Consider the following 23,821-nt stretch of genomic DNA (forward strand, 5'->3'; position numbering starts at 1 on the left):
CCTGTCCTTCCCACTGCCTGTCCCTCCCACCGCCTGTCCCTCCCACCGCCTGTCCCTCCCACCACCTGTCCTTCCCACTGCCTGTCCCTCCCACTGCCTGTCTCCCCCACTGCCTGTCTCCCCCGCTGCCTGTCCCTCCCACTGCCTGTCTCCCCCGCTGCCTGTCCCTCCCACTGCCTGTCTCCCCCGCTGCCTGTCCCTCCCACTGCCTGTCCCCCCACTGCCTGTCCCTCCTACTGCCTGGGAGCTCCCCAAGGGGCCTGGGGCACTGGGGGGCAACCCAGGGGGTTGCTGAGCTAATCTGGACACACACGTCCAGTGCTCCCCTGCTGTCCCTCTTCCCTCTGTCCCTTCTGTTAAATCCTGGAAGAGTGAGAGGCCTTCTCCACACCTTCTCCAACCTCACTGGTGCCACACCCTGGAACCAACCTTCCCCAGATCTCCCACTTCCTGGGAACTAACCCCAGATATCTGTCCTGTGTATCTAGCTCCCTCCTGGATACCCCTATTCCCAACATCCCCAAAGAACAGCTTGCCCCAAAGTAAGATCAGTCTTTGCCCCCAAACCAGCCTCCTGGAGTGACCCTTGGCTTTCCTGTTGTTCTCCGCAGACATCCGGCAGGGGCCCTGCTTTGCCGAGGTGCTGCAGGCTATGTGCCAGGCTCTGTCCAGCAGCAGCGAGGCTGTCACCAGGGCCGAGTGCTGCTGTGGGGGTGGTCGGGGCTGGGGGCCCCGCTGCGAGCTCTGTCCCCTGCCTGGCACCTCCGCCTACAGGAAGCTGTGCCCCCACGGCTCAGGCTACACCGCTGAGGGTCGAGGTGGGTGCCCATGCCCTCAGGACCCTCAGGGAGGCAAGAAGCGGGGGAATTTGCTGAGGGTCATGCGTCTGTACTGCAGCAGGTGCTAGAATGTGTGAGCCACTCTGTGTGTGCGTGTGTGTGTGTGTGTGTGTGTCTTTGTGCTAGCAGATATGAGAACCAGTACATGTGCTCCATATGCGTGGAAGAACTCGGGGAGTTGAGGGAGCAGGTGTGTGAGTCAATGTGTGTGTGTGTGAGAGTCAGCGTGTGTGTGTGTGTGTGTGTGTGTGTGTGTTCTGAGACAGAGTCTTGCTTTGTTACCCAGGCTGGAGTACGGTGGTGCAATCTCAGCTCACTGCAACCTCTGCCTCCCAGTGGCATACCTGTCATCCCAGCACTTTGGGAGGCTGAAGCTGGAGGATTGCTTAAGCTTAAGCCCAGGAATTTGGGGCTGCAATGAGCTAAGATAGTGCTACCGCACTCCAGCCTGGGCGACAGAGCGAGACTTTGTCTCCAAAAACAAAAACAAAATAGGCCGGGCACAGTGGCTCACGCTTGTAATCCCAGCACTTTGGGAGGCGGCCTGTGTGTTGTGGGCTTGGGTGAGTGTACAAGGGCAGGTGTGTGAGTGCGTGTGAGCCAGTGTGGGGACATCAGCGTGTCTCACTGAGTGTGTCACTGAGAGTGAGATGGGTTATCTGTGTGACCAGCAGTGACATCAATAGGACTGGGGAGGAAATGGCTTTCTGGGGGTGTGTCTGGGGGGAGACGCGGGAGTCCCTGAGTGTGGGTGTATGTTCCCGTGTTTCTGCAGGAGCGTCGGGTGTGTGGTTGTGTCATGTTGCATGCACTGTGTATCTCTGTTGTGCATGTTGGTGCACTGAGGAGGTATCGCTGTTGAGGCCGGGGGAGGTGGGTGTGTGTCCCCCTCCCTGGGAAGCTTCATGGGCTTGTCCTGCGGGCTCAGGTGTCATCCGCAGCCTGAAGATGGGGTCCACATGAGCTGGGGTGCAGTGGCGGGTGTGGAAGGCAGGCTGGACTTTGCTCCGAGGAGATGGCTGCGGCCAGAGAGGAGACATGCCTCAATGGCCCAAGGTAGCCAGCCAGCCCCATTTGCGCCCTGCTTTTCCCCAGATGTAGATGAATGCCGTATGCTTGCTCACCTGTGTGCCCATGGAGAGTGCATCAACAGCCTCGGCTCCTTCCGCTGCCACTGTCAGGCCGGGTACACACCAGATGCTACTGCCACCACCTGCCTGGGTGAGCCCAGCCCTCTGCACCTGCACCCTTGGCCCAGCCCGGCCACCTCCTGCGCAGCCCCTGACCACAACTTCCCTGAGACTTTGCAGTTTGCAATGTTAGGGTTTCATTTACAAAGTGGTGCCCGAACCATACAGACAACTGAGGGCCAAGTGCAATGGCCCGCTACTGTAATCCCAGTATTTTGGGAGATCGAGGTGGGAGGATCACTTGAGTCCAGGAGTTTCAGACCAGCCTGGGCAACATAGCAAGACCCCATCTTGCTAAAAAAAAATTAGCCAGGAATGGTGGCCTGTAGTCCAACATGCGCCTATAGCCCCCGATACCTGGGAGGCTGCTTGAGCTCAGGAGTCTGAGGCTTCCGTGAGCTGTGATTGCGCCACTGCAGTCCAACCTGGGTGACAGAGTGAGACCCTGTCTCTTAAAAAATGAAAAAGAAGGCCGGGCGTGTTGGCTTGTGATCCCAGCACTTTGGGAGGCTGAGGCGGGTGGATCACAAGGTCAGGAGTTCAAGACCAGCCTGGCCAAGATGGTGAAACTCCGTCTCTACTGAAAATGCAAAAAAATTGGCCGGGCGTGGTGGCACGCGCCGGTAATCCCATAATCCCAGCTACTTCGGAGGCTGAGGCAGAGAATTGCTTAAACCTGGAGGGGTGGAGGTTGCAGTGAGCTGAGATCATGCCAGTGCTCTCCAGCCTGGGCGACACAGCGAGACTCTGTCTCAAAAAAAAAACAAAAAAACAAAAAAAAACCGGCCACACATGGTAGCTCATGCTTATAATCTCAGCACTTTGGGAGGTCAAGGTGGGCACATCATTTGAAGCCAGTATTTCAAGACCAGCCTGGCCAAGATGGTGAAACCCCATCTGTACTAAAAATACAAAAATTAGCTGCACGTGCTTCTGCATGCCTATAATCCCAGCTACTTGGGAGGCTGAGGCAGGGGAATCGTTTGAACCCGGGAAGTAGAGGTTGTAGTGAGCTGAGATCATGCCACTGCACTGTAGCCTGGGCAACAGAGTGAGACTCTGTCAAGAAAGAAAGAGAGAAAAGAAAGAGAAAGGAAGAAAGGAAGAAAAGAGGAAAGAAAGGAAAGAAAGGAAGGAAGGAAGAAAGAAAGAGAAAGAAAGAAAGAAGAAAGAAAGAAGAAAGAAAAAAGAGAGAAAGAAAGAAAAGAAAAAAGAAAGAAAGAAAAGAGAGGAAGGAAGGGAAAGAACGCCAGGTGAGGTGGCTCATGCCTGTAATCCCAGCACCTTTTGGGAGGCTGAGGCAGGAGGATCACTTGAGGCCAGGAATTTGAGACCAGCCTGACCAATATTGTGAAACCATCTCTACTAAAAAAAAAGAAAGAAAAAGAAAAAAATTAGCCAGGTGCGGTAGTATGTGCCGGTAATGCCAGCTGCTTGGGAGGCTGAGGCAGGAGAATTGTTTGAACATGGGACGCGGAGGTTGCAGTGAGCCGAGATTGCACCATTGCATTCCAGCCTGGGTGATGCAGCAAGAGTCCGTCTCAAGAAAGAGAGGAAGGAAGGAAGGAAGGGAGGGAGGGAGGGAGCATCCTTTCCTTCTCCCACCCCCATCCCATTTGGGCCACTTTCCTGCTGTTGTTTCTTTTATTTTGCACATCCTGAGATTTTTCAGTTACGTTTTGTAGCAAGTGTACATCTAAGTCAGCAGGAGGCAAACCCCAGCCTGAGGGTCAAATCTGGCCCTCCAATTGTTCTTGTCAATAAAGTTTTATTAGCACACAGCCATACACATTTGTCTGCTTACCCTCAGTGTCTGCTTTGCTGGTACAAAGGCCACATGGAGTAGTTGTGTCCGAGACGATGTGGCCTGCAAAACCAAATGTGTTTACCATCTGGCTTTTTGCAGAAAAAGTGTTAATTCCTATGTAAGTCCACAGATTCCGGATGGTCCAGGTCTGGGTGGAGACCCCAGTCCCTGAACACCCCCAGGGAATGTCTGTCTAACCCCGCCCCACCACACCCCACTGTCCTTCCCTAGATGTGGACGAGTGCAGCCAGGTCCCCAAGCCGTGTACCTTCCTCTGCAAAAACACGAAGGGCAGCTTCCTATGCAGCTGTCCCCGAGGCTACCTGCTGGAGGAGGATGGCAGGACCTGCAAAGGTGATGTCCTTTCAACTCTCCCCCACTCCCGCCACTGCATGCAGTCTAGGGTCCTGCCTGCTCCTGTCCCCTGCAATCTCACCCCCTCCCATCTGCATGGAGTCAAGCACCATCTCCGGGATCTTTCTCTTGTCATCCCTCTGCCTGGAGGTAGCAAGGGCAGCCCCTGGGAAGCCCCTAACCCCCGACTGGGCCCTGCCCTGAGCCTGCTGGACTATCTGTGCTGCAGACCTGGACGAATGCACCTCCCGGCAGCACAACTGTCAGTTCCTCTGTGTCAACACTGTGGGCGCCTTCTCCTGCCGCTGTCCACCCGGCTTCACCCAGCGCCACCAGGCCTGCTTCGGTGAGTGACCCTTGCCCCTCACCGGGAGGTGATGCACAACCCCAGCCTTAGTTATTTTGCTCACCAAGAAAATATCAAGTTGGCCGGGCACAGTGGCTCTTGCCTGTAATCCTAGCACTTTGGAAAGCCGAGGTGGGTGGATCACGTGAGGTCAGGAGTTCAAGACCAGCCTGGCCAATATGGTGAAACCGCGTCTCTACTAAAAATACAAAAAAAAATAGCCTGGAATGGTGGCAGGTGCCTGTAATCCCACCTACTCGAGAGGCTGAGGCAGGAGAATCACTTGAACCCAGGAGGCAGAGGTTGTGGTGAGCCAAGATCACACCACTGCACTACAGCCTGGGCAACAAGAGCGAAACTCTGTCTCAAAAAAAAAAAAAAAGCACCCAACATGTACTGGACATTGGGAACGTGGGGATGATCAGAACAAAGTCCTTACTTCCTCAGTGCTTGCTTCCTGGAGGCATCTAGAACCTCCTTCCTCTCCTTTGGGAGGAGAGAGGCCCTCTGGCCTTGGTTCATGGCACCTTGCCTTCCCCCTGACAAGTGCCTGCTGGGTCTGCCTCCCAGAGCCTCCCCAGAGCGCTCCTGAAATCCCAGGTCTCACATAGTCCCAAGAGGAAATCAGTTCCACAGCTAAAGTCACAAGAGCATCTGCTACCATCATTGTTTCTTAGTGTCTTGTGGCTCCCAGGGAACCCAATCTTCCCCAAAGGCAGAGCCTAGTCAAGGGTGGCGCCATTCATGCTCCAACTAATCTGCCCAGACAGCACCTACTGTGTACCAGGCGGTGCTCCAGACCAAAGGGTGGCAAACTCCAGCCTGCCAGCCAAGCGCGGCCCCCTGCTTGCTTTTGTTAATAAAGTTTTATTGACACACAGCCAAGCCCACTTGCTTACAATCACCTGTGGCTGCTTTTGCACTATATTGGCAGAGAAGAGTCTTGGGACAGAGCCTGTTACAGAAACAGAAATGGTTTGTCGGGCCCTGTTATAGACCCTGGGGGTACAGCAACAAACATAAGAGACAGGACTCTTTCGTCATGGAACTTTCCTTCTGGCACAGAATCAGACTAGAAGCAGACATAACAAGAAATTAACAGAATGGTGTGGCTGGGTGTGGTAGCTCATGCCTGTAACCCCATCACTTTGGGAGGGTGAGGCTGGCAGATCACTTGAGGACAGAAATTCGAGACCAGCCTGGCCAACATGACAAAACCCTGTTTCTACTAAAATTACAAAAATTAGCTGGGCGTGGTGGTGGCGCCTGTAATCCCAACTACTCAGGAGGCTGAGGCAAGAGAATCACTTGAACCTGGGAGGTGGAGGTTGCAGTGAGTCAAGATTGTGCCACTGCACTCCAGCCTGGAGGACACAGCAAGACTCTGTCTCAAAAACAAACAAACAAACAATTAACAGAATAGTGTGCTCAAAGGTGATGCATGTCATGAAAGAAAGAAAAAATAAAAGCAGGAGTTCAGGAAAGAAGGAGAGGACCGCAGGGTTGTTTTGGGAGGCAGGGAGAGATTTGTTGTTGTTGGGTTTTGGTTGTGTTGTGTTGTTCGTTTGTTTGTTATAGAAATGGAGTCTTGCTCTGTCACCCAAGCTGGAATACGTGATATGATCACAGTGCACTGAAATCTCAAATTCCTGGGCTCAAGCAATCCTCCCACTGCAGCTTCCCTAGTACTTGGGACTACAGGCTCACCACACCTGGATTTTGTTTTTGTTTTTGTTTTTTGTTTCTTAGAGATGGAGTCTCTTCATGACTCTGTTGCCCGGGCTTGAGTACAGTGGCTATTCACAAATGTGATCATAGCACACTGAAGCCTCAAACTCCTGGTGTCAAGTGATCCTCCCACCTCAGAGAGGGCTTCGGTTGTAGTTTTTTTTGTTTTTTGTTTTTGAAACAGAGTCTCGCTCTGTCGCCCAGGCTGGAGTGCAGTGGCCGGATCTCAGCTCACTGCAAGCTCCGCCTCCCGGGTTTATGCCATTCTCCTGCCTCAGCCTCCCAAGTAGCTGGGACTACAGGCACCCGCCACCTCGCCTGGCTAGTTTTTTGTATTTTTTAGTAGAGATGGGGTTTCACCGTGTTAGCCAGGATGGTCTCAATCTTCTGACCTCGTGATCCGCCCGTCTCGGCCTCCCAAAGTGCTGGTATTACAGGCTTAAGCCACCACGCCCGGCCAGGGCTTCAGTTTTAAGAGAGGGATCAGGTGAAGTGTCACCAAAAGAGAACATTTGGCTGGGCATTGTGGCTCATACCTGTAATCCCAGCACTTTGGGAGAATGGCTTAGGGCCAGGAGTTCGAGACCAGCCCAGGCAACATGGCAAGACTCCATCTCTACAAAAAATACAAAATTAGCTAGAGGTGGTGACACCTGACTGTAGTCTTAGCTACTCAGGAGGTTGAGGTGGGAGGATCTCTTGAACCCAGGAAGTTGAGGCTGCAGTGAGCAATGTTCATGCCACTGCAGTCCAACCTAGGAGACAGAGCAAGACTCTTTCTCGAAAAAAAAAAAAAAGAGAGAGCGAGAGAAAGAGAGAGAGAGAACATTTGAACAAAGACTCTTGAAACAAGATGCATTTCACTTTTTCTGCAACAGTAAAGTTTTCAGCTCACACCTGTGATCCCAGCATTTTGGGAGGCTGAGGCAGGAGGATTGCTTCAGCTCAGGAGTTTGAGACCAGCCTGGGCAACATAGTGAGATCCCATCTCTATTAAAAACAAACAAACAAAAAAAAACAGTAAAGTTTTCACTGGATGTGTGAGCAGCTGCATGGACCAGGGCCATGCATCACATGGGTACCATCCATGGAGCAAGCTCACACATGACTCTCACTAGAAAAGAGTTTAAATTCTCAGCCAGGCAGGTAGTAGCTGTCTCTTATACACATCTAGATGTGTATAAGAGACAGATCACAAGGTCAGGAGATCGAAACCATCCTGGCTAACACGGTGAAACCCCATCTCTACTAAAAAGTACAAAAAATTAGCCGGGAGTGGTGGCGGGCGCCTGTAGTCCCAGCTACTCGGGAGGCTGAGGCAGGAGAATGGCGTGAACCCGGGAGGCGGAGCTTGCAGTGAGCTGAGATCCGGCCACTGCACTCCAGCCTGGGCGACAGAGCGAGACTCCACCTCAAAAAAAAAAAAAAAAAAAAAGTCAACAAACCTTTTCTGTAAAGGGCTCAAGAGAAGTAAATATTTTCAGCTTTATAATTGAGATGGTCTCTGTCACTATGATTGGACTCTGCCGTGGTAGCATCAAAGCAACCGGAGAGATACATAAATGAAAGACCGTGTCTGTGTGCCAATAAAACTTTATTGATACAACAGACAATGGCTTGGATTTTGTCCCAGGGTGTTCCCATTTGCTGATGACTAAACTATTAATAGAAGAGCAAACTACATGACCACAGTAGGCCAGCCTGACGCTTGGTTTGCTTTGCTAGATGTAGGGGAAAGAAATTGTGGGTGGTGGCGGACATTTCTGTTTTTAATTTTTGAGATGGAGTCTTGCTCTGTTGCCCAGGCTGGAGATTGCAATGGTGCGATCTCAGCTCACTGCAATCTCACCTCCCAGGTTCAAGCGATCCTCCTGCCTCAGCCTCCCAAGTAGCTAGGACTATAGGTGTGCACCACCATGCCCGGCGAATTTTTGTATTTTTTGTAGAGACAGGGTTTTGCCATGTTGCCCAGGCTGGTCTTAAACTCCTGGGCTCAAGCAATCTGCTCACCTCAGCCTTCCAAAGTACTGGGATTGCAGGCATGAGCCACAGTGCCTGGCTGTGCCAGACATTTCTTTCTGGCCAGAGTGTAGACCTATTCTCTGTGGCCCCTCAAGTGACAGCTCGGGCAGCTGCAGGAGCCACTCCTACTTAGAAGCTTCATGTTCCCATGTCTGTTGTTCCCAAGAGATATTCAATTTTTGTTTGTTTGTTTCTGTTTTTTTGAGATAGAGTCTTACTCTGTCACCCAGGCTGGAGTGCAGTGGTGTGATCGTGGCTCACTGCAACCTCCGCCTCCTGTGTTCAAACGATTCTCCCGCCTCAGCCTCCTGAGTAGCTGGGATTACAGGCATGCAGCACTACATCCAGCTAATTTTTGTATTTTTAGTAGAGACGGGGTTTCACTATGTTGGCCAGGCTGGTCTCGAACTCCCAGCCTGAGGTGATCCGCCCACCTTGGCCTCCCAAAGTGTTGGGATTACATGCATGAGCCACTGTGCCTGGCCCCGAGAGAGACTCTACATCTCCACAGATATACGCTTGGAGTCAAGAATCTCTGTACTCAAGGAAGCCAAAAGCAAGGTTTTCCACCAGGAATTTGTTGTTCATTCCCCCAAATCCCAGTTCAAATGCAATATACCAGTCATGGGCTTTGTAGCAATGCTCTCTGGCCATTGTACCAATGCCCTCCTACCATCATAGCAACCTGGCCATTTTAGTCAGCTCAGGTTGCCATAACAAAATACCATAGACTGCAAGTGTAGGATTTAGCAAATTCAAATCCAAAAATTGGGCTGGGTGCAGTGGTTTGCACCTGTAATCCCAGCACTTTGGGAGACTGAGGCAGGAGGATCTCTTGAGCCCAGGAGTTTGAGACCAGCCTGGGGCACGTAGTGGACAATGTAGTCCCCACGAGAAATACAAAAATTAGCCAGGCATAGTCTTGTGCACCTGTAGTCCTAGCTACCCAGGAGGCTGAGGTGGGAGGATCACTGGAGCCTGGGAGGTGGAGGTTGCAGTGAGCTGAGATTGTGCCCCTTCACTCCAGCCCAGGAGACAGAATGAGATCCTATCTAAAAAAAAAGAAAATTAACAGTTGGTTAAATGAAGCAGAGCAAATGCACACCAAGTGAAGATGTGGTGGCCATTTAAAATTATGCAAATAAGAATAGTAAGAAAAAATATATATGTGTGTGTATATATATATTCGAGATGAAATCTCTCTCTGTCAGTCACCCAGACTGGAGTTCAGTGGCACAATCTCAGCTCATCGCAACCTCCACCTCCCGGGTTCAAGCGATTCTCCTGCCTCAGCCTCCTTAGTAGCTGGGACTACAGGCGTGTACCACCACACCTGGCTAAATTTTTTTTGTATTTTTAGTAGAGATGGGGTTTCACCATGTTGGCCAGGCTGGTCTCGAACTCCCGACTTCAGATGATCTGCTCCCTAGGCCTCCCAAAGCACTGGGATTACAGGCATGAGCCACTGTAACCAGCCCCCAAGAATAGTAAGACTATTTAAAGACATAGAAAGATGTTCACAGACTATTCAGTGTAAAACAATAGCTCACACACACACACACACACACACACACACACACAGATAGAGAGAGAGAGAGAGAGAGAGAGACGGACAGCCCATACACTGGGTGGCTTAAACTACAGAGATTTATTTTTTTTCAATTCTGGAGGCCGGGCAGTTCAAGATCAAGGTGGCAGCCTGGTTGGTTCTGTGAGGGCTCTCTTCTTGGTTTGCAGACAGCCGCCTTCTTGCTGTATCCTCACTTGGCAGAGACAGAGCAAGCTTTCTGGTGTCTCTTCTTATAAGGGCACTATTCTCATCATAAAAGCCCTACCCTGATGACCTTCTCTAACCCTGATCACCTCCCCAAGACCTAATCTCCAAATACCATCCCACTGGGGGTTGGGGCTTCAACATAGGATTTTGGAGAGATACAAACATTCAGTCCATGGCACCAGCTGACCTCACATTATTGTCAGGTTTCCATGAGAACAAAACTCAACAAGCAACCCAATGTCATTTTTCCATGGGAGAAGGAAAAGAGGCTTTGTTTATCTTTTACTCTTTTACCAGGCACTGCCCTAAGTCTTTTACAAGATTAGGTTAATTTAATTCTCTCTCGCACACACACAAAAATGCAGTGAGGTAGACATTATCATCTCCATGTTACAGCTGAGGACATCGAGGCACAGAGAAGGTAGGTAAGTTGCCCAAGGACACACAGCTTCAAGGCGGTGGAGATGAGATTCTTTATGTGCAGGATCTCAAAGATTGGCGTCTATTCTGTGAGTCAGGAACTGTTACAGATCTCATTTCACAGCGTGGGAAATAGGCACAGAGAGGGTGAGCAACTTGCCTGAAGCCACACAGTGGTGGGACTGGCATTGTGTCACCTGACACGAGTTCCTTAACCAGCAAGCAACCCTGCCCGATCTCTCTCTTCTGCAGACAATGATGAGTGCTCAGCCCAGCCTGGCCCATGTGGTGCCCGCGGGCACTGCCACAACACCCCGGGCAGCTTCCGCTGTGAATGCCACCAAGGCTTCACCCTGGACAGCTCAGGCCATGGCTGTGAAGGTAAAGCCCAGCTTTGGCTGGGGTCTAGTGTTTGGGGGTGTTGGTCCTGAGAGCCGTCTGGTAAACCCTGTCTCCCTCTCTCTGTCTCAGATGTGAATGAATGTGATGGACCCCACCGCTGCCAGCATGGCTGTCAGAACCAGTTAGGGGGCTACCGCTGCGGCTGCCCCCAGGGTTTCACCCAGCACTCCCAGTGGGCCCAGTGTGTGGGTGAGTGGAAGGGGCTGGGAAGAAGCTGGGGCCCCCACCAGAATCTGCTCAGAGCAGGCGACTAACAGACACTACCCTGCAAGATGTTGTGACAAGCTCAATTATATAAAGATTGAACAGGCTAGCCCAGAAGGTAGTGAGTTCCCCACTGCTGGGGAGTCAAGGTGCAGCAGAATAAGCATGGAAAAGTGTCTGAGTTCATTCCTTAGGGCATGGTGGCCTGGAGGACTCAGTTGAGAAAGATTCTGAGACCTGAAGTCTGCAATTCTGTGATCACAGGGAAAGAGTGCTGTGATTGATTAGTGATGTCTGCCATGAGTGTGATTACTGATGTCTGCTATGGGTGCTGCAAGGGGCCATGGAGGTGTGAATGCTATATCATTGTCATAGCTGTTGCAGAGGCCCTTTATTTGGGGAGCTAGCCTTCTGCCCTGCAACCTTCCCCCTTCTTCTGGCTGCTCCAGGACCTCCTGGCAGCCCGTTTCACTGCTCTTTTCATTCCTCCACTACAGTGCAGCTTTCACCCTCTACCATTTTCGGGCCCACTTGCTCTCTCTTGAGACCTCTCCTTGGCCTCCATCCTCTACCTCCACTACTCTGGGCACCACAGTCTGCCCCTCCTGGACACACTCTCCTGTGGCCTTGGTGATGTGGCTGTCCCTGCTCTCCCACTGCCTCACAGGCACTGCCTTCTCTGCCCTCTCCTTTTGTCTCTCATGGTGGGTCTTTAGCTAAGTTCTCGGGCTTCCCATACCACATGACCCTGCCCCCCGAGGCAAGGTGCTTGTCCGCTGGGGATCTTGGGGATCCCACAGACCATTGGCCTTTGCTGGCAACTCTTCCTCGACTTGTCTCCTCCTCTCTGTACTGACTCATTCATTCTTTCCCCAACTGTTTGCCAAGGACCTGCCTTTCACTAGGCCCTGAGCTCAGATGCAGAAGTGAGCTGAAAAACCATTTCTGCCTTGAGTTGTTCAGTCCAGCAAAGGAAACAGGAATAAATTAGACCCCTAACTAGGTTCTCAACAGAGGACCATTTCATCCCCTATAGTACATTTTGAAGTGTCTGGGAGACATTTTTGATCATCACAACTGGGATCCAGCGTGGTAGTTCACTCTTGTGGGATATTGAGGTAGGAGGATCGTTTGAGACCAGGAGTTCAAGACCAGCCTAGGCAACATAGAAAGACCCCCATCTCTACAAAAAGTTAAAAGATTAGTCAGGCATATTGGTGCACACCTGTAGTCCCAGCTACTTGGGAGGCTGAGGCAGGAGGATCCCTTGAGCCCAGGAGGTCAAGGCTACAGTGCACTATGGTTGCACCACTGCACTCCAGCCTGAGCAACAGAGTGAAACTCCCAGCTCTAAACAGACAATTGGAGGCAAATGGATTTTCCTGGCATCAAGCGGGTGGAGGCCAGGGGTACTGTTCATCGTCCCACAGTGCAAGGACGGCTCCTCCCTAGAGAAAGATCCGGCCCCAAATGTCCATAGCACTGAGGGTGAGAAAGCTTGTTCTAGATCATCCCACACTTTGGGGTTTAGGGGAAGTGTTGAGAGATGCAGTGAAGGAGAACCACAGGGTTTGGGGCAGCAGGGCTATGGGGCCGATCTAGTCTCAGGGCTCACTGCCAGGTTGCTGGAGGCTTTGACATTGGACTTGGGCTCTGAACAGAGAGTATTTCAGGTGGAGGGCTCTGGGGGTGAGAAGGCTGCCCTGCCCCACCTCTGTGTCCTCCCTCTCCTCCTCCTTTCCTCCCACAGATGAGAATGAGTGTGCCCTGTCGCCCCCGACCTGCGGGAGCGCCTCGTGTCGCAACACTCTTGGTGGCTTCCGCTGCGTCTGCCCCTCTGGCTTTGACTTTGATCAGACCCTTGGGGGCTGCCAGGATGTGGATGAGTGCGCCGGACGGCGTGGCCCCTGTAGCTACAGCTGTGCCAACACTCCCGGTGGCTTCCTGTGTGGCTGTCCTCAAGGCTTCTTCCGGGCTGGGCAAGGGTGAGAGGCTGGAGTGGCGTGAACAGACTCTATGCCCTGCAAGCATCCATGCATGTGCATGCAACCACACACACACACACACGCACACACACGGGGCTTTGTGCATGCCAAGAATTTACCAGAAGAGCTCCTTCTGCCCATGCATGCAGGCATTTACCCACATATGCACAGAGTCCTGGACACACAGAGTTACAGTGGCACCTGTATCTGTGCACACACAGGCTCACACCACTAACATGCAGTTGTCCACATGGCGCACACCCGTACCAGTATGCGTGGGCACCCTCGTGCATTTACAGATCCCAGCATGTACACGTGTGTGTGTGTGCGCGCACACGCATGTCCAAGCGTGCACTCAGGCTCATGCATGCCCGCATCCCTGGGGGCACTGTGCCATTGCTACATCCTGGTTTGCACAGGTGAGGAGGCATGCATCAGCTGTCTATGAGTGCTCACATTATACACACCCCCCGCCCCGGGCACACTCAGGGAGATTCACACATTCCTACAAGCACACATGTGCCCACATGAGATATTCCCCATGTGAACACACAGGTTGGCACACGCGCACGCCCTGGGTATGCTAATGTCCATTTGTCCATCCCAGCCTGTGCCTGTCCTCTCACTCCTGTGTTCACACCTATGCCCAGGTGAACCAAGGGACTCACATGCACACCCTTATGTGGTGCACACACACTCATGCACACGGAGTCACACCAGCACATGCTTAGAGGCACATGTGTGCGTGGGCATCTGCAGCATGACTCAGAAAAGAGTATGCGGGTGGAGCGAGGTGGCTGGGGAGGTCCCAGGAGCCTACCTCTGAAATCCCCCACCCTGCTCATCCTGTTGCAGGCACTGTGTCTTTGGCCTGGGCTTCAGCCCCGGACCCCAGGACGCCCCGGACAAAGAGGAGCTGCTCTCGACTGAAGCCTGCTACGAATGCAAGATCAACGGCCTCTCTGCCCGGGACCGGCCACGACGCAGTGCCCACAGGGACCACCAGGTGACATGGGTGCTGCACTGGGCGGGGGTGGCCAGGGAACGGGTGAGTGTAGGAAAGAGGCTGTGGACCCGACTTAGTCATGTCAGCCTCCCAAGAAGGAGCACCAGGCTCCACATCCCAGCAGGTTCCCCATGTCATGTGCTGGCTTGGGATCTTCTCGTGCTTTCTCAGCCCTGGGATTTTTCTTGGGGGGTCTTGGGGGACACATCTCCTGAGCACTCTACCTCACTCCTGGTGACAAGTCAGGCATCTTCCAAACAGATCCTGGCCGGGCTGTGACGCTCTCTCTGGGTCCCGTTTATAAAGGCACTTGGATGTGGGGACATACCCGGGCCCCTCCAACCCTGCCTGCACCCTGGAATCTGTCACCTCCTCACCTCCTAGTTGGTGAAGCCCTCCCTTGGGACCCTTTTGGGATTTAGTTCCAATGGGGCCCTAAGTGGCCTCTGTGCCACAGCTCTGCCCATCTCAGCTCTTCTGTGCATTCCTCTGGGCTGTTCTCACAAACCCTTAGCCCAAGTTAAGCCCAAGCCCCTTCCCTGTCTGAGCCTTGGGGAGGCGAGTCTTTTCTCTGGGGACCCCAGCAAAGGCTCCCCTTAGGAGCCTCAGGACCCCAACCTATACCCACTCAGCATCTGCCCTGTACCGCTCTTGTGCCTGAGGTGCTCCTGGAGTTCCTGAACCTGTCTTGTCTCTAGGAATCTCAGGGATCTTCAACACACCACTCGGTAGCCGTAGGGCAGGCCTATGCCTCCATCCCTCCTGCCCCCCTCGGGCCACCCCATCAAGGTGTGCAGAGAGGGCAGTTTTGCCACAGCTGCCAGCTGCTTGCCCCTCAACTGAAGAGTCCCTGACTACGGGTCAGTCCTGTAGCCATCACCCAAGGGATCTGAAAGTCAAAAATGTATTCAACACCTGCTGTATGCAGATATCACTCCAAGTGCTCTGTGTTCATAGCCTGTCAATGTTTATGACAACCCTGGGAGGTGTAGATGCCACTATTTATTTTATTTATTTTTTATTTTTTGAGATGGAGTCTCGCTCTTGTTGCCTAGGTTGAAGTGCAATGGCACAATCTCAGCTGACTGCAATCTCTGCCTCTCGGGTTCAGGCGATTCTCCTGTTTCAGCCTCCCGAGTAGCTGGGATTACAGGTGTGCACCACCACACCCAGCTAATTTTGTATTTTTAGTAGAAACAGGGTTTCTCTATGTTGGTCAGGCTGGTCTCGAACTCCTGATCTCAGGTGATCTGCCCATCTCAGCCTCCCAAAGTGCTAGGATTACAGGCATGAGCCACTGCACCCGGTCTAGATGCCACTATTATCCCAAATTTACAGATGGAGGAACTGAGGCTCAGAGAGGTTAGGGCACATGCCCAAGTTACAGAACTTGAACATGGAGGTTCAGAGATTCCATGGCTATGGCACATGGACTTCTCTTTACAAGCAGCCTTGGCATCCATGGCCAGCCATCCTGGGCCCCTCTGCCTTCCGAAGCCACCACTTTACATTGTTTCCCAAACAATTATCATTGAGCATGGAAACCATTACCCCAAGCTCACCCCCACTGCAGACATTTAGGACGAAGCTTCTTCACTCCATGGATTTTACTGAATACTGCTGCTGGGCACTGTAATGGAGCAACAGCGAACAAAAACAACAACAAAAACACCTGCCCTCGTGAGACTGATATTCTAAAAGGGAGACACACAAGAAATCAACATGTAAAACATATCATATTTTATAACACATGACAAATATGATACATGATAAGTGCTATGGGGAAAAACAAAGTGAGAAATGGGATATGGTTATTGGGCTTGAGAGGCTTTCTATATTAGATAAAATGTGAGTGTATTACTTTGTATTACTGAAAGGCCCTTTTCCCCTCTAGTTATTTTTCCCCCTTGCTGGGAAAAACTGTGGATATATATATTATCCCATAGTTACTGGTATTTTCTGTAGACTTCATAAGGGCAGAACTGTGTCTGTAGGATTTACTACTGTATTGGCACCCCTTGGTACTCAATAAGAGTGAGTGGAGTGGTTGTCAGGGTCCCAGGGCACAAGCAGATCAAGACAGAGAAGGGCTAATTTTTGTGAGTGGAGTGGTTGTCAGGGTCCCAGGGCACAAGTAGATCAAGACAGAGAAGGGCTAATTTTTGTATTTTTAGTAGAGACGGGGTTTCGCCATGTTGGCCAGGCTGGTCTCAAACTCCTGGCCTCAAGTGATCAGCTCACCTCAGTCTTCCAAACTGCTAGGATTACAGATGTGAGCCACCGTGCCCAACCAAGGCCAGGATTTTGAGACCAGCCTGGGTAAGATAGTGGGACCCCCTCCACTCACAAAAAGTAAAAATATTAGCCAGCTGTGGTGGCATGTGCCTGTAGTCCCAGCTACTTGGGAGGCTGAGGCGGGAAGATTACTTGAACCCAGGAGTTCGAAGCGGCAGTAAGCTGTGATCACACCTCTGCACTCCAACCTGGGTGACAGACTGAGACCATGTCTCAAAAATAGGGCTATGTTGTGCCTTTGCCTGCAATACCCACTGACTGCCAGCAGGTGTCGGTAAGAGCATAAGTCTTAACAACATTCCGTGGGAAGAAGGCCTGAGATCTCCGGAATTGAGGGTCTGGGGAACAGGAATAACTTTCACTTGAATGCAACAGCAAAACACTCCATCGGCATGTAAATGAGGCCAAACCAACACAGTGCTCCCCAAAACAAAGGCAAAGAAAACACAGATGACTTTCTGTGGGATTGGATACGTCACCCAGCCCTGGGATAGCCTGCCATTGAGGCTCGCTGTCTTATTCAGGGCCCTGTCCAGCTGCCAAGACCAGGAAAGCACTTCAGAGGAGCTTAAATAAAGAAGGGTTTGTCATTGGCACACAGGGGGCTCTCAAAGAGAGCCAGATGCAGGAAGCACAGCGGAAGCTATCAGGCGGCTCTTCTGTCTGGTCCTTTACGCTCTCCTCTCTGGCCCTGCTTGGCATCCCGTTTCTCTGTCAGCTCTGGCATTCTTTTAGGGGCTGGGTTCTGTGGAAAGGCCCTTGTTCCTAACACCAACCATCCCAAGACGCTTCTGAGTGACCTTAGGGCTCTGGGTCCCAATGTCATCTGAATAATCCCCTGGCTGCTGGGTCTCTGAGAGCAAATCTTTGATTCCCTTGGCCCAGGCTGGCAGGGGTCTGAGCAAGGTCCCTTAGCTGAGACCAGGGATCTGTAGTGTGTAACAGTGGCTGTCTCCCTGCCTCTCTCAGAAGCAGCCTCAGCCTTATGCCACTGAGTCTACAGATCCAGCTGACCACTGGCCTTGCGGATGAAGAACCAGACTTGAGATGCCAAGGGAAGCAGTATTTTCCTCCACTTTATTTTTTATTCCTTTTTTTTTTTTCTTTTTATTTTTTGAGACAAGGTCTCACTCTGTCATCCCGGCTGGAATGCAGTGGCGCAATCTTGGCTCACTGCAGCCTTGAACTCCTGGGCTCAAGCGATCCTCCCACCTCAATCCCCCAAGTAGTTGAGACCACAGGCACGTGTACCACCACGCCTGCCCAGCTAATTTTTGTATTTTTTGTAGAGACAGGGTTCACTGTGTTGCCCAGGCTGGTCTCAAATTCCTGGGCTCAAGTGATCCACCTACCTCAGCTTCCCAAAGTGCTGGAAGTACAGGCATGAGTCACCGTGCCCACCCTATTTATTGATTTTTTTTTTTTTTTTTTTTGAGACGGAGTCTTGCTCTCTCGCCCAGGCTGGAGTGCAGTGGTGTGATCTCCTCTCACTGCAAGCTCCGCCTCCCAGGTTCACGCCATTCTCCTGCCTCATCCTCCTGAGTAGTTGGGACTACAGGCGCCCACCACTTTGCCTGGCTAATTTTTTTGTGTGTATTTTTAGTAGAGACGGGGTTTCACCATGTTAGCCAGGATGGTCTCGATCTCCTGACCTCGTGATCCGCCCACCTCAGCCTCCCAAAGTGCTGGGATTATAGGCGTGAGCCACTGTGCCTGGCCTATTTATTGATTTTTAAAATCAATTTCTTTTTTTTCGGGGAGCCTGCTCTCACTGTGTCACCCAGGCTAAAATGCAGCAGTGCAATCATAGCTCACTGCAGCTTGAACTCCTGAGCTCAAGGGATCCTCCCATGTCAGCCTTCCCAGTAGCTGGGACTACAGGCATGCAACACCACACCTGGCTAATTTTTTGCATTTTTAATAGAGACAGGGTTTCACCATGTTACTCAGGCTGGTCTCAAACTCCTGGGCTCAAGCGATCTGTCCACCTTTGCCCTCAGCCAACTTCATGGTTTTTCATAGCACATCTTGTCACTTTTACGTTTTCCATGTATTTGTTTACTATCTGCTTTGCTTTACTAGAAGGTAAACTCCCTGAGGGGAAGGAGTTTTATCTGCTCATTGCTGAACCCCCAGTGCCTCAAAGATTGCCAGGAATTCAGTGGGTGCCTAATAAACATATGTATATATTTTTGAGACAGGGTCTCAGTCTGTTACCCAGGCTGGAGTGCAGAGGTGTGATCACAGCTCACTGCCGCTTCGAACTCCTGGGACCTCCCGCCTCAGCCTCCCAAGTAGCTGGGACTACAGATGCACACCAGCACTAATATTTTCACTTTTTGTGGGTGGATGAGGTCTCACTGTGTTGCCTTCTGTCCTTGAAATCCTGGCCTTGGCCGGGCATGGTGGCTCATGCCTGTAATTCCAACACTTTGGGAGGCCGAGGTGAGGGGATCACTTGAGGCCAGGAGTTTGAGACCAGCCTGGCCAACATGGTGAAACCCCGTCTCTACTAAAAATTCAAAAATTAGCCAGTCACGATGGCAGGCACCTGTGATCCCAGCTACTTGGGAGGCTGAGGCAGGAGAATCACTTGAACCTGGGAGGCAGAGGTTGTAGTGAGCTGAGATCATGTCACTGCACTCCAGCCTGGGCAACAGAACGGGATTCCATCTCAAAAAAAAAAGAAAAGAAAAGAAAAGAAAAGAAAAGAAAAGAAAGAAACAAAGAAATCCTGGCCTCAGCTCCTGCCACAGCCTCCCAAAGTGCTGGAATTATAGGCATGAGCCCCTGTGTCCAGCCTGTTTTTCGTTTTAGATTCAGAGGGTACAGGTTTGTTATTAATAGATGGGTATATTGGATGATGAGGAGGTTTGGGCTTCTGCTGATCCCTCATCCAAGCAGTGAACATAGTTCCCAATAGGTAGTTTTCCTTTTATTTATTTATTATTATTATTATTTTGAGACAGTCTTGCTCTGTCCCCCAGGCTGGAGTATAGTAGCGTGATCTCAGCTCATTGCAACCTCCACCTCCCGGGTTCAAGCGATTCTCCTGCCTCAGCCTCCCAAGTAGCTGGGACTATAGGCGCCCACCACTACGCCCAGCTAATTTTTGTATTTTTAGCAGAGACAGGACTTCATCGTATTGGTCAGGCTGGTCTTGAACTCCTGACCTTGTGGTCCACCTGCCTCGGCCTCCCAAAATGCTGGGATTACAGGCGTGAGCCACCGCGCCTGGCCTCCCAATAGGTCATTTTTCAACCCTTGTCTCCCTCCCTCTCTCCCTGCTCTAGTAGTCCTATTGTCTGTTCTTCCCATCTTTGTGTCTACGGGTAAGTAATTTTTAGCTCCCGCTTATAACTGAGAACACGCCGTATTTGGTCTTCTGTTTCTCCATTAATTAGCTTAGGATAATGACCTCCAGCTGCATCCACATTGCTGCAAATGATATGATTTCATTCCTTTTTATGGCTCTTTCCTTCACTTTAGAGACTGGTCAAAATCTCCTCTTTGGCCACAATCCCAGGACCCCCTACCCACTCCACATCCGGATTATCGTGGGCTCTGACCACACACCTGGCCTTTCTTCCCAGGTGAGCCTGGCCACCCTTGACTCCGAGGCCCTGCTGACCTTGGGTCTGAACCTCTCACACCTGGGCCGGGCCAAGCGCATCGTGGAGCTCCGGCCGGCCCTGGAGGGTCTGGAGGGCCGGGTCCGCTACGTCATTGCCCGTGGAAATGAGCAAGGTTTCTTCCGCATGCGTCACCTCCGTGGCTTCAGCTCCCTGCAGCTGGGGCGGAGGCGGCCGAGGCCTGGAATCTACCAGCTGGAGGTGGTGAGCAACGTGGCAGGACCCTGGGGTGTCCAGCCAGAGGGGCAGCCAGGGCCACGGGGCCAGGCCTTGCGGCTGAAGGTGCAGCTGCAGTTGCTTTAGTTGGAGGAGCCTCAATGGGCCTCAGCTGTCCAGAGAAGGGGGCTTCTGGAACTGGGAAGGACTGATCCCCAGCAGTGACAGCTGATCAGGTGGAACCCCGAAACTCAGGAAGAGTGAAATGCTACACGTCAACCTCAAGCGAGCCCAGCCTCTGCCCGGGCCTCTGTGCCAGCCCCGGGGGACCCCCAGTTACTCAGTCTTTCCTGGAGACAAGAAGAAGCTGCAATGTGCACCCCCCGCCCCACAGCCAAGGTCAGGAAGAGGCCCTGTGGTGACCGTGTCTGGTCAATCTCAGGCTTTCACTTCTGTACTGCACTGTGGCTTGCCCTGGTTGGGGGGGGGGTGGGTGGTTGGCAGGACATGGCAGTGGGCAACTGGGGTGGGCACAGGGCTTATCCCTCGGAGCAGAAGGGTGTGCAGGGGGCCCAGACCCCACGTGACTTGCCGCATTTGCCCTCCATTTGGAGAATGCTTTTATATCAAAGTGGAGACGATAATAAAGTTATTTTGGGTTAAGTCTGCCTGCCCGTTGGCAAGTTCTTGAAGTAAGCAGATCCTGCCTTCGGGCTGGGCGAGGCAGATCTCGTGTCTGGGGAAGCAGAAGGCCTTGTGGGCTCCCCAGACTGGTAATAACGACTCATGCTTCCTGATCAGGTACTGCATACCAGACACCATTCCAATTTTTTTTTAATTTTTTCTGAGACAGGGTCTTGCTCTGTTGCCTAGGTTGGAGTGCAGTGGCGCGATCATGGCTCACTGTGGTCACCGCTTCCTAGGCTCAAGCAATCCTCCCACCTCAGCCTCTCCCAAGTAGCTGGGAGCAAAGGTGCACGCCACTACACCCAGCTAATTTTTTTAAATTTCTTTTTCTTTCTCTTTGTTTTTGAGACAGAGTCTCACCCTGTCACCCAGGCCGGACTACAGTGGCACAGTCTTGGCTCACTGCAACCTCCACCTCCCGAGTTCAAATGATTCTTGTGCCTCAGCCTCCCAAGTAGCTGGGACTACTGGTGTGTGCCACCACACCTGGCTAATTTGCGTATTTTTAGTAGAGACGGGATTTCACCACGTTGTCCAGGCTTGTCTCAAACTCCTGAGCTCACATGATCCTCCTGCTTCAGCCTCCCAAAGTGCTGGGATTACAGGCGTGAGCCACCACACCTGGCCTAAAATTTATTTTTCTTAGAGATGGGGGTGTCCCAGCCAGGCGCGGTGATTCACGCCTGTAATCCCAGCACTTTGGGAGGCCAAGGCAGGCAGATCACGAGGTCAGGAGATCGAGACCATCCTGGCTAACATGGTGAAACCCTGTCTCTACTAAAAATACAAAAAATTAATTGGGCATGGTGGCGGGCACCTGTAGTCCCAGCTACTCGGGAGCCTGAGGCAGGAGAATGGTGTGAACCAGGAGGCGGAGCTTGCAGTGAGCTGAGATAGAGCCACTGCGCTCCAGCCTGGGCGACAGAGCAAGACTCCGTCTCAAAAAGAAAAACAAAAAAAACAGAGATAGGGGTGTCCCTATATTGCCCAGGCTTGTCTTGAGCTCCTGGGCTCAAGTGATCTTACTGCCTTGGCCTCCCAAAGTGCTGGAATAGCAGGCGTGAGTGTCTAAGTATTTTAGGATGATTGACTACTTTGGTTGCCACTACAACCTCACGGGATAGATGCTATTACCATCCTCGTTCTACAGGGAAAACTGAGGCTTGGAGAAGTTAAACACCTTGGCCAAGGTCAGGCCAGGTTGAAAGTTGGGTGACCTGATGGGGTGCAGTGGCTCACACCTGTAATCCCAGCACTTTGGGAGGCCGAGGTGGGCAGATCACCTGAGGTCAGGAGTTTGAGACCAGCCTGGCCAACATGTTGAAACCCTGCCTCTACTGGAAAAAAAAAAAAAAAAAAAAAGCCACACGTGGTGGTGGGCGCCTGTAATCCCAGCTACTCGGGAGACTGAAGCAGGTGAATCACTTGAACCCGGGAGGTGGAGGTTGCAGTGAGCCAAGATCATGCCCCTGCACTCCAGCCTATGCAACAGAGCAAGACTCCACTAAAGAAAAGAAAAAAGACAAGGGAAGGGGAGGAAGTTGGGCAGCCAGGTGCAGTGGCTCATGCCTAAAACCCCAGTGCTTTGAGAGGCCGAGGTGGGTGGATCACTTGAGGTCAGGAGTTCAAGACCAGCCTGGCCAACTTGGTGAAACTCCATCTCTACTAAAAATACAAAAATTAGCCAGGGTTGGTGGTGCATGCCTGTCATACCAGTTACTCAGGAGACTGAGGCAGGAGAATCGCTTGAACCTGGGAAGTGGAGGTTGCAGTGAGCGGAGATTGTGCTATTGCACTCCAGCCTGGGTGACACAGGGAGACTCTGTCTCAAAAAAAAAGGTGGGCATGTTCCCGGGCCATCAGCCCCCACACTACCCTTCCTGGTTCCAGGGGAACTCCAATGGCCAGGATATTCATTGTGTTAATAAATACACAGCATATACTGTGTGCTGTACATGTTACACATCACAGTGTATTTGGTCCCCAACAAAGCGCTATGAGGCAGGCAGTATTATCACCCCCATTTCCCAGGGGGGCAAAATTGAGGCTGAGAGAGCTTGTGGAACCTGTCTGGATCACCCACATAGTGTGCGGTGGAGCCTGAACACTGAACTTGACTGCATTTCTTCTGCAACTTCATCCCAGTCCCTGACCCCAAACCACCAGGGTGTCCCCTAAGAGATGATGTGCTTGGTTTTCCTTTTTTTTTGAAACAGACTCTCGCTCTGTCACCCTGGAGGGCAGTGATGCGATCTCGGCTCACTGCAAGCTCTGCCTCCCGGATTCAAACATCTCTCCTGCCTCAGCCTCCCGAGTAGCTGGGATTACAGGCGCCCGCCACCACGCCTGGTTAATTTTTGCATTTTTAGTAGAGATGGGGTTTCACCATATTGGCCAGGGTGGCCTTGAACTCCTGACCTCAGGTGATCCACTCACCTCAGCCTCCCAAAGTCGTGGGATGACAGATGTGAGCCACTGTGCCCAGCCAATGTGCGTTGGTTTTCATCCAGATCATTCTCTGTTGTGATGGAAACTCAGGTTGCCAAGGACCGAAGACAGCATCATCAGGTGGTGACTCAGGCCTCCACCTGCAGAATTGTCACTAGCGCCTGGCACCAGAGCTCTGTCCTTGGTCCACTCCTGGCCCACCTGACTTACCAGTGGCCTCCAGGCAGCCCATAAGAGCTTGCAGAGGGCTTCTGTGTCCATCAGCTGGACTCACCACAGCCCTGGAATCTAAGCAGAGCGAGCGCAGTGACCCTTATTCTACAGACAAGCTGAGAGGTACCAGAGAGTGACCAATTGTTTCAAGGTCACCAGCTGGGAAGTGCAATTTGCAGCCAGCGGCTACTGCTTGGCCCCTCGAGAGCTGTCTGTTAGGAGAGCTTGGGGTGGCAAAGATCGCACTGGCTTCACCCCAGGGTGGGGCAGCAGCAACTTGCACCTCATCATGAAACATAACAGGCAGGAA

General features: G+C 52.0%; 1 protein-coding gene across 1 annotated transcript in view; it reads left to right on the forward strand.

The window, feature by feature from the left end:
- FBN3 (fibrillin 3) overlaps window positions 1-20,826 on the forward strand; it is a 97,825-nt gene extending 76,999 nt beyond the window's left edge. Inside the window, exons 53-61 of the mRNA XM_011982052.1 lie at window positions 612-818; window positions 1,935-2,060; window positions 4,068-4,190; window positions 4,420-4,536; window positions 10,736-10,864; window positions 10,955-11,074; window positions 12,840-13,074; window positions 13,930-14,080; window positions 19,969-20,826. Coding sequence (XP_011837442.1) covers window positions 612-818; window positions 1,935-2,060; window positions 4,068-4,190; window positions 4,420-4,536; window positions 10,736-10,864; window positions 10,955-11,074; window positions 12,840-13,074; window positions 13,930-14,080; window positions 19,969-20,310 — 1,550 coding nt within the window. The 3' untranslated portion in view covers window positions 20,311-20,826. The remainder of the gene's footprint in view (window positions 1-611; window positions 819-1,934; window positions 2,061-4,067; window positions 4,191-4,419; window positions 4,537-10,735; window positions 10,865-10,954; window positions 11,075-12,839; window positions 13,075-13,929; window positions 14,081-19,968) is intronic.
- The last annotated feature ends 2,995 nt before the right edge of the window (window positions 20,827-23,821 follow it).

The sequence above is a fragment of the Mandrillus leucophaeus genome, unplaced genomic scaffold (genome assembly GCF_000951045.1).
Source record: "Mandrillus leucophaeus isolate KB7577 unplaced genomic scaffold, Mleu.le_1.0 Scaffold234, whole genome shotgun sequence".
Lineage (NCBI taxonomy): Eukaryota > Metazoa > Chordata > Mammalia > Primates > Cercopithecidae > Mandrillus > Mandrillus leucophaeus.